Here is an 11,272-nt window from a genome sequence, read left to right on the forward strand (position 1 = left end):
CTTTTTCATTATGTTGACACCTGCACTCATGCTGCGTAAGTCAGTGGTAAAACTGCTGACAAATTAAGCGTGAATCAAGACAATGGCACCAAATTGTGCCAGTAGTTATTTATATACTTCACCACCACCACCACACACACACACACACACAAACACACACGACGACTTAAGACTGATCATAATGAAGCAGTAAAAATTAACTTTAACTTTATTGAACTTCAACCCTTGAATCTTTTCAATACTCCATGGGGGAACATTCTACTCAAGGAATATCACTTTTAAGTACAAGTGGTTATGGTTATTCAGACTTATATATCTGGCATATTTTGTTGAAATGAACAATGGGAACCTATCACTTCACAATAAACAACTGACAGTATCCCTTCCCAATGATAAAATTCAACCTTTCAATGAAACTCGGAATTTTGGAAAACTTGTATCCATGGTGGCAAGGCTGACAGTTTCTCAATACTTATTTCTGGGATATTTCTTCTGACAAGATCAGTAATATAAAGAATGGGATATTTTGTTATTATGTAATGAAATATATCCGTATTTGGAATGTCTGCATAACTCAGTGAACCAGATTTTCTAAATAATCAATGCTTTATGCTATAAAACCATGCATGGGCAAAAGATCCAAAGTGCAACATGGACCAACAAATTTTAACATAAGAGAATGAAAAGTTTAATGATAGGGTTTCAGATTCCATTGTTTCAACTAAACCTTTAGAAAGCTTCCAGTTACTGAGTTTTGGTGTAGTACTTAACAACATCCACAGTTACCTAAAAAATACTCCTCTGCTTCCAAGTACATACCACTAACATAGGTATTTTTCATTTACTTCAAAACACTCAAAAAACTGAATATACAAGCAGACATGAGAATCTAGCTCTCTCTTTTTTTTTTTAAGATTTTATTTATTTATTTGACAGACAGAGATCACAAGGAGGCAGAGAGGCAGGCAGAGATAGAGAGAGGAGGAAGCAGGCTCCCCGCCGAGCAGAGAGCCGAGCAGAGAGCCGGATGCGGGGCTCAATCCCAGGATCCTGGGATCATGACCTGAGCCAAAGGCAGAGGCTTTATTTAACCCACTGAGCCACCCAGGTGCCCCAATCTAGCTCTCTTCTAATAAGCCAGGAATTAAAAGAAATTTGCAGAAAATTAAATAGGCCTTATTACTAATTTTTTCTGCTTCAACATCTAGTTTCAAACTCCTTAATTCCCTTCTCATTTTCTCTTTTCCTTCTATACTATCACCAACTTCAGTACCTTCCCTTCTTCATCTATCCAAAGTCCACCTCAACTCCACTTCCTTCCAACATTGCTCTCTATTCTCTGAAGTCCTAGCTCATTTATAAAATCATACTTTGGTTTTCAGTACTTAAAATACCTGTTTTAAGAATTTTTGTTCTCAAGGTGCCTGGGTGGCATAGTCAGTTAAGCGTCTCGCCCACTCTTGGTTTCAGCTATGGTTGTGATTTCACGATTTCAGGGTCATGGGATCTAGCAGGGCATGGGGATCCACACTCCCATACTCGGCGGTAAGTCTTCTTGGAGTTTATATCTCCCTCTCCCTCTGCACTCTGGCCCCAACCAAATAAATAAATAAATAAGTCTTTTAAAAAAAAAGTAATTTTTGTTTTCCCATTATCTTCAGGCTCTCTTAAAGGCCATTTTGTTTCCATCCTCCCACAATTTATAGCACAACTCACAGACATTAAACATTTATTAACTGATAACTGCCAAGATACTCCCACTAGACTTTGATACTCATTACAAACTCATTTGTTTTTTCCTAAACCAACTGAAAATAATGGTCTGAAAAGTGAACTCCTCAAGTACAGGACTGGATGGGCTTTGGGGACCAAGGCCAGCCACCCTTTACTGTTTCCATTTTCTCCACCAAGAGGAGTAAAGTATGCTGCAGTGTAAAGGCAGTATTATTTTCTGGGAGAGTGAAGGTAGCAAGAGATAACTTTCCAGACGTTTTCACTTTTTTTTTTTTTTTTTTTTTGGTGGGGGGAAAAGTTTCTGCTGAAAAATTTACCAGCAAAACACACCACTTACTGCCTAGGTTGCAGACACTGCAGTGGAATCTAACAAATAAAAGCCTTGATTTCCAAAACTGAAGTTAGTGGGTTTGGCAGTTCTGTTTTTTTGTTTTAGTAATGCAAAGCAGCAAAATACTTTGGGTCACAATGCTACAGCAGGACAGGATAAAGACAATGAGGAAAGAGAGTGAGCACGAGGAGGGGTATGGAAAGAAATAAATTAAACCCCCAAATAAAATAAATCCAAGGGTTTTAATATGAGACAAGGAAGTAAAAACTAGGCCATTGGGGCTACTGAGGCCCCCGTTTTGATCACTAGATAAACAGAATTAAGATGGTAGGGAAAGAAAACACCTCAGTTCTGAAAGGCTGTAGCATATACATCCTGATATTGGCAGTGAAGAGGGCTACAGATCTACCCTGAGTAAATTTTTACATCCATCAAAAAGACTACAAAGGAATGTGAAACCTGGAGTCAGAACACCTCACGTCATCAAGGCAGAATCGCACAATGGGTAGAGAAGGTTGGAGACTCAATAACCCCAGAGGTAAGGAACACGGACAAAACCCATTTAAAGAAACAAAGAGGCCCCCTCCAGCTCAGGCCAGCGGCTACTGAACTTGCAAAGATCAGGCGCAGCTGCCCCACACCTCGTTCTCACGTCTCACGTGGGGACTAGAGGCCACTTCTCCCTTCTCAACCCCCAGGTTCTCCACCGTCCCCAAACTCCAAACGACCCGCTGTCCCGGTCAGGGGTAAGGCCAAGAGTTTCGAGAACAGAAACCTGCAACATTAAACGTCATCAGGGAAAAGACAGGAAAGGCGGCCGGAAATCAGTGAATCAGTGCCTCCCTTCCCCACTCGCAGGGCAGCCCCCGCCCCGGAAGAGAGGAGCGCCCCTCCGCCCCCGCGCGCGCCCCTCCGCCACAGTCCAAACTAAAACGGGGGCGGGGCGGAATGAGGAGGGTCTCCAGGGCCCGGAAAGGCCAGCTACAGGGCCGGCCCCTCCCTCTCCTCCACCAGTCCAAACACTGGGAAAACTACGAGTACCTCCCCTACCAGTAGTAAGAGGCCGAATATGCACCAGCCGATCACCAGCTCCGCCGAAGCCGCGCCACCAGGCGCCGCCGCCGCCATCTTCACTTCCGGCCCTGACTCCTTGGGCAAAGGGGGTGGGGAAAGGGGAGGGGGAAAGGGGAAAGAGTGCGAAGGACTCAGCGCCCGTGCACCCTAAAGGTTAAAGGGCCTGAGGGGGAGGAGCAAGTAGTTGCCAAGGCGACCCAGCCCTCGAGCGTCCCCTGGCGTTGAGCCGAGCAGGGGCGGGTGCGCCCGCGACGCCGTGACGTCACCGCGCCGCCTGGTCCGGAGGTGATGCGAAGGCGCTCTGCGAGGGTGGTAGTTTACAGCACAGCAGCCTCGTTGGAATGGTTGAATCGGACTAAGCTGATGGACTGGAAAAGTGAGGGGACTCCACAAGGGCCTGGATTGGGTTTTTCTAGAAATTCAAGCCAACATTAAGGAGTTTTGACTTTCTCCTGGAAAGGAAGTTCAGCCCTGATGTCTAAGACAGAATGGGCCATGTAGTTGCAGAGCTCACTAGGTTGCAGGAATGGACATCTGAAGAAAAACCAAATGACTTTATAATTTGCTGGCATTGGGGCCCTGCCTGAGTAACTATTTGGCTGGACGTTGCCTTAGCACATCATGTTGTAGCCTTTTTACTTAGCGTTATACATACCTGTGAATTTCAGTAATGACTTTGTGAACATATTCATGTGCAAATTGCAGACTTTCTGATATTCATAAATTAGCAAAACTGTGCGGTAGGCCGTAATGAGGCAATGGCATAGATAGTTCCTGGGGTATCTTGCCTGGGTTTCCTGGAGTGGGGGGTACTTTACCACTGGGACGGTTTTTAACCACGAAATTGAAAAAACATAACTTGTAAATCAAAACAGAACTTCGAGTGAATCCTACCATCTCTGTACGATGCATTATGTGGTGGCATTATGTGCCTAAGACCTACTTGTAGCTGAATCCTGAAGTAGGAAAAGAATAGGGAAGAAGAGAATAGGGAAGAAGGAACTAGAGGAAAGAATGATTTTAACATGGATTGGTGCCATCATCAACTGGCTTCATGTTCTCTGGACCTACAAATGTTTGATCATGACTTTTTTCTGTGTAACGTTCATTTCTCCAGTAACCTCTTTCCTATAGTTTCCTTCAAGTGCATAGAGACATCTCTAATCCAAGTGGTCACTTAGATTATTTCACCAGTTGTCAGGCATAATGTGGTACTAGTTTGTTTAAGATTTTATTTTAAGTAATCTCTGTGCCCAATGTGGGGCTCAAAGGTCAAGAGTAGCATGCTCTATCAACTGAGCCAGCCAGGCAACCTGTGGAGATATTCTGCCTCTTTCTGCTAGTCTCCTAATCCTCTCTTAGGGGCTCCCTTGGCTAGAAGGAGAGGTCTAAGACAACCCCAGACCAGTGTTCTCCCTTTTCCCCATGGCCTAATCCCCTCTATTGGAAATGATTGGGCATACCTTGCATAATAACATTTGGAAGCACATGCCAATCTCAGTGTTGCTGTAGTCTCCAGCTTCTACCATCAAAGCAATCGGTGAGCCTGGTGGTGGGTATTAAGGAGAGCATGTATTGCATGGAGCACTGGGTGTGGTGCATAAACCGTGAATCTTGGAACACTGAAAAAATTAAATTAAATTTTTTTTAAAAAGCAATCAGCCCTTCTTGGATATTCCAGAAGGAGTAAGCCTGCACTCCACAGTTTGCTGTACTTTTCCCAGGCCTGAGTCAAGTACGATCCCTCTGTATCTCTCAATTGCAGGAAACATATTTCAAAATCTCCAAGTGGCTCCTATGAGACCTCCCTTACTAGTCTAAGGGTTAGATGGGAACATCCTAGCCCAATGTTTCCACACCCTCAAACGCACACTGTTCCTTGTGGTTAAAGGTGGAAAATCCACAAACCAGGAGGAACAAATCTCATGAAAGAAATCTCTTCAAAGGAAGGAAGGAAGGGGGAAAGGAAGAGAAAGAAAGAAAAGAGAAGGAAAAAAAAAATCTCTTCAATTTTTCTTCTCCCTACTCCAATCCATCTACTGACATTTTATTTGGCTGAGGGTTCAAGAATTATAGAATAAATTCCTTTCACAGCCCTTTTAATTTCTGCTTATGAAAGAGAATTTATGGGTGGGAGGGAAACAAAGAATTAAAAACTAAAATCTTCCACACCACGTTAAGTTTTATGTGAAGTTGGAGTTTTTAGCAAGACCAAACTGAACCTTTTTAATAACTGATATAATGTCCACTGAATTAAGCCCATTTAATAAACTGCTTTAGCTCTTTGCTGACTCTAAATGTTTAAGTACTGGGGACTTGTTGAGCAACTGCTTGATTTTCACATAGGAAAAACCTTACAAATCTGTGTTGCTCATAAGTGTGACTAGTTACAAGAATAGAAATAGTTTGAATAAAGAAAGTTGGGAAAGAAAAGAGAATATGAGGCATCTGGACAAGTGGAGATGCACATAGCATCCTGTCTTTTTCATTCCTCACCTTGGTCAGGATGTACTATTCATTTCACATACAGACCAGTCCAGCAAAGATGAAATACATTCTCCTGGATGATTATTAAATCTAAGAAGCCCCTAATTGTAGACCAGAGCTCTTTAAAAATAATAATCTTTATTGGTTGTTTGCAATTATAAAAGAAAGATTGCTTACTTACAAAATTTCCAAGCATGAATAATTTAGAAACTGAAAAGATCCTAATAAATTAACACAGTTCTTCTCATGCCAAGATGCTCACCTTTAAAAGCTTCAAGGATTTTTGTGTATGCATTCTAGTATGTTCCACTAGGGTGTAGAAAACCAACAGATAATCCTTTCCTGCTACCCTGGTGCTGTAGACTGAATATTTGTGTCACACACACACACACACACACACACACATACCGAAATTCATATATTAAATCCTAATGCTCAAGGTGTTGGGTTTTGTTGTCAGGGCCTTTAGGAGGCACTTAGGCCATGAGGGTGGAGCCCTCATGAATGGTTATTGCCTTTATGGAAAAAGACCTAGAGAGCTCCCTTGCTCCTTCCACCATATCAAGTTACAGTGAGAAGACAGTACCTATGAACGAGGAAACTATCTAGCCAGTTAGTGAATCTGTTGGCACCTTGATCTTGTACTTCCTGGTCTCCAGAACTGTACAAAACAAAATTTTGTTGTTTCTAAAGTCACCCATTTATGGTATTTTTGTTACAGCAGCCTAAAGAGTCTAACACACCTGGCATTACAAAAGAATGCCCTTGCCCTCTTCCCCCACTACCTACTCTTAGGAAGGTACCAGGATTTCTGTGGACTCTTATATTTTTTAAGACATATTTATTCATTTGAGAGAGAGTGTGAACAGGGGAATGGTCAGAGGGAGAGAGAGAAAATCTCAAGAAGACTCCACAGTGAGCACAGAGCCCACCTTGGGGCCAATCCCAGGACCTCAAGATCATGACCTGAGCTGAAACCAAGAGATGGATGCTTAACCAACTGAGCCACCCATGCGCCCTGACTCTGTTCCATTTTAAGTTCAAAGAAAGGGCCATGTAGAGCCCATCACTCCCAAGGGATTTAATAAGAGGACACATTGCAGAAACCTTTTATCAAAACCTAGCCCCATTGACTAGTGGGCTAGAGACCTCTGGAGGAAAGCAACATTTGCAAGAAAACAAGTATCCTCCCCTCATTCGTCTGTCCTTGAGCTTTTAAGTAACCCTCCTCCCCTAAAGCCAGTAAGAGGCAGAGACACATGAGAATCACCCTTATGGTTAAAAGGTGTGACCTGGATGTTGGGAGAGGCCCAGCATCTTGCTGTAAGTGCTGAGAGTGGCTGACTCATGGAGGTCCGTGGAGCTGAGCTAGCAAACAAACCTGTGCTGGGAATATCTTGGTGCAGAAAGGGTGCAAATTAGCCCCTCCCCATTCTTACTCCCAACCCTGCCCCACAGGAGCCCATAAAATTCACACTGAAAACTTTGGTAGAGGGTCCCTGAGAACCACCCTATCTATTGCTCATTCCTGTGGACGTGTTCAGCAATCTCTATTGGAGGAGACTTCCTAAGAATTCTCTTGGTCTAGCCCAGGAACATGTGGAAACAGAAAGTCTGGGGAGCATTCCCAAGTGGGACAGGCAGTGATGACCTACAGAAAGGCCATCTTGTTTCTAAAACTGGACAAAGATGGAAGAAAGAAAACAACAATGAACACAGATGCCAAAACTGCCAACAAAAGAGTTCATGAAGGAAGGATAGTCCTTCTTCTCATCCCTAAACCTTTAGAACTCAAGAACCCTAAGGTGGAGGATTGGGGATGGGTTTGGGAAACAAGAGGCATGAGAGTGGTTTCTCATTTCCTTTCCAAAGTACTTTCGGAAAACCAAAGGTTGGGTTATGATCAAGTGACACATGTTAGGAGGTAAAATGTATGAAAAAGATCTTAACATAGGAATTGGTAGAAATGGCAAAAAGCAAACTGAATGTTTTAATTTATTAAGAGGAAAAAAGTAACAGACTGGGAGAAAAACTTAATGTCAATGAGACACAAAGGAGGTAGAGAATGAAGGAAGGAAGTAGGACATAGAGGTCCAAGGTAGGGTGCGTAAGTAGGGTGCATAAGTTAGGAACACATAAGGGTCAAGGTCTAGCAAAGGGGTCAGTAATCTAAAAAAGTCCCGTCATCAAGCTAACCACACAGTGGGAACTATACAAGTTGATGATACAGCTTGCGCTCTGAAATTACATTTAGACTAGACTATAGCAAAGTCCAAATTAACTGTACGTATTAACTGTATGCATCCAAATTAACTGTATGTATTAGTCTACCAGATGTTAACATGTTGTGTTTTCCTCTTGAAATAGCTGATTTTTATACATTGTTCTCTTCCTTATTTTGTTACCTTGTTGAAAACATGAAATATTGGACTTTCTGTCCAAATAAGACACTTGAAAAGCCTCAAAATTTCTCTTTCTGTCATGTTACCTGTGCTTCTATCGTTAACCAATAATCCTTCTGATTGACAAATTCTTTGGCTTGTTTAATACCTTCAGTCAGGTTATAGTTAAGCCTTGCTGGCCTCAGATCCTAGTGACTTTGCACGTGTCTGGCCTGATCCATCATGTGTTAATGTAGAATTTAGCTCTCTGTTGTGCACCATGTACTGCCTACACTTAATCTTCTGTCAAAAGGATTTAACAGTGATCCTGAGTGAACATTACTGTGGGCCTGAGGAGGTTTGAACAAACCTTTCTCTCCTGTTACTACATTATCTCCTTTCCCCCCTAATCTTTCCACTGTCATCCACCTGAATTGGTCATCACATCCCTAGAAGTTTCTTATTTTCTTTGTGAAAGGGCTTAAAGTGTATTTATGGGGGAATTGGCACATATGGTAGAGAGGCCCATTTGGTTCTGCTAGAACATTTGCTCATTTGTATATAATTCTGTGGGGAAGCTGGAGGTTTTTGCACAAGAGTTAATCCATGAAAAATTAAATGTTTATGGTCTACATTTTTTTTCATTTAAAATCAAAATGGCTTTTATTGAGCCCCAAAGTAGAAGGTATATTCAAAACTATACTTCATTGGTTTCATTGTTTTCTTAAAGAAAATGACACTGAAATGTTAATATCTGGTGTTTCTGATTTGTGGACATAGAGGCAATGTTCCAATTTGTCATCCTAAAATTAGACTGTACACAGTTTCATAATGTGAACTGTAAAATTCACATTTCCATATTTCTGCAATTACAAACTCTTAATGGATACCATTTATATACTTCCAGTGGAAAAATATTCCCACATGAACTGATGATGCATGTTAGTTTTCTTCTAAAGATTTTTCTCCCGACTATGAAATAAATTATTTAAACATAGTCTAGACATAGCTAAAATATCACTTAATATACCCAACTGTTTTTCATTGTGTCAATTCCTAAACCTGATGTTTATGTACGTTAAGGTATAACTAAGTTTGCATGTACAACTCAAACATAAGGTAACATCAAAGACAGTTTGTAATATGAGTAGAAATTACAAGAGAAACTGATTTTCAATTGATATTTAAAATGATCCATAGCATGCTCAAGAATTTTAACAAATGATGTATTTTTTATTTGTAGCATATGTTGAACTTTTTTTCTAACAATCAGGTTCCTCTATTGACTCCAATGTCTATTCTCGTTCATTGTGTGGTTCTGCTTGCTTCAATTCTGGACAGAGTTTCTCAGCTTATATCTGAAATCAAATGGAACTTTTGGTGTTAAATTCCCATATGTTAATAACTTATAAGTAATAAAGTTATGTAAAAACGATTGTTCTTATTAGAAGTTATGGAGCTAAAGTAGGTCAGGTCTAGATAGTTGTGTCTGTAGCACAGTATGAAAGAATTTTAAGTTGATCTTTACGTTTTTAAACAATTGATAAAGAGATTTATCCTTTTGCTTTTGTTGCCAAATAGATATTGTAAGTTCTCCTATTGCTTATTTTTAAAAGATTTTATTTATTTGAGAGAGAGAGAGCAAGTAAGAGAGAGATTGAGAGAACGGTGGAGGGGGAGGCAGAGTGAGAAACAGACTCCCTGCAGAGCAGGCAACCCAACATGGAACTCAACCCTGAGCTGAAAGCAGATGCTTAACCGACTGAGCCACCAAGGCACCCCTTTCTTCTACTCTTTCTTTAATGATATAAAGTAGGGAATTTCAACCACTATGTCCACATCTTTTTTTTGAAAAATATTTTAATTAAAAATACAAAATATATTAATTGAGGTTTAGAAAAGCTTCCAGGAGGAGGTAACATTGGACCAGGTTTTGAAGGATGAAAATGAGTTTATCAACACACACACACACACACAGGGAGAACACCATGTGATGATGAAGGCAGAAATCGAAGTGATGTGTCTATATGCCAAGGAACACCAAGGATTGCTACCAACTGCCATAAGCTGGAAGACTGGCTGGGAACATGACCCTGCTGTCACCTTGATTTTGGACTTCTAGCTCCCAGAGCTATGAGAGACTTTTTTTTTTCTTTTTGAGAGTTTATCAGACTAGGAAAAGAGTGAGCACAGATTCCATCAAAGGAATACCATGTGTAAATGCACAAATCATGTGATAACATATTCAGTATTACCTGAGCAATCAGTGTGCATGGGGGAGGAATTAGCCAATAACGAGACCAGTCAGGAGGGAATGTGTAGTCCCCACTAAGAAACTTGGGCTTCATCCAATAGGCAATGAGAACCCATGAAATGTTCTGAGCAGGAAGAGGTATAATAAGACTTGCATTTTGGAAAGTCACTTTAGGATAATCTGAATGCCGAGTTAGAAATGAAGCATACTTGAAGGAGAGTTTATTTCAGTTAAGGTGCTGTCACTACAGTCAAGGCAAGAGATGATGAAAGCTAAACAGGCTGTCAACATGAAAGGAGAAGATAGATTTATGAGATTGTAATAAAGATTCATTTTCAAGACATGGTGTCTAAGTGTGAAAGGTGAAAAGAGAGAGAGATTTATAGGGAGGAATTGGTTTATGCAATTATGGGGGCTGGCAAGGCAAGTCTGAACTCCGTAGAGCAGGCAATCAGAAAACACAGGCTGAAAGCTCTCAGGCAGGAACTGACACTGGCAGTACACAGGCGGAATTTCCTCCTTCTCAGGGGAACCTCAGTTCTCCTCTGAAGGCCTTTTAACTGATTGGATCAAACCAATCCAGATCATGGAAAATAACCTTGTTTAAGGAATCAGCTGTAGTTGTTAATCATATCTAGGAAATACCTTTACAGCAACGCTGTTGCTGGTTCAATTGAGAGATGTAGAGAATGAAAGTGCCACTAATTACGATAGGGAACGCATGAGGAAGAACAGCTTGGGAGGAGGGAACAACAGAAATCTACTGTATTTCATAGATTTGAAGATGCACTGTTTTTCTTTACATTTTAATGCCTCTGAAGTGAGGATGCATCTTATAATTGATGAGTTCTTTCTTATAACTATAACTAGAATGTTTTTTCCTTAGTGTTTTATAAAATGATGGTGTGTCATAATCAATGACACATTAGACTGAAGGAAAGAAAGTAGTAGCAGATTTGATTTGGTATCTTGAATCTGAAGTGCCTACTCTAGTTCGCAGAACACATGGGT

The 11,272-nt window shown here is 41.0% G+C and overlaps 1 protein-coding gene across 2 annotated transcripts in view; it reads right to left on the minus strand.

The window, feature by feature from the left end:
* LMBRD1 (LMBR1 domain containing 1) overlaps positions 1-3,329 on the minus strand; it is a 138,839-nt gene extending 135,510 nt beyond the window's left edge. Inside the window, exon 1 of one of the 2 annotated variants that reach the window (XM_046004962.1) lies at positions 3,107-3,329. In XM_046004962.1, the coding sequence (XP_045860918.1) occupies positions 3,107-3,193 (87 nt within the window). In that variant the 5' untranslated portion in view covers positions 3,194-3,329. The remainder of the gene's footprint in view (positions 1-3,106) is intronic. The other variant, XM_046004963.1, reaches the window with a different exon arrangement.
* Between the last annotated feature and the right edge of the window lie 7,943 nt (positions 3,330-11,272).

Source organism: Meles meles, chromosome 5 (genome assembly GCF_922984935.1).
Source record: "Meles meles chromosome 5, mMelMel3.1 paternal haplotype, whole genome shotgun sequence".
NCBI lineage: Eukaryota > Metazoa > Chordata > Mammalia > Carnivora > Mustelidae > Meles > Meles meles.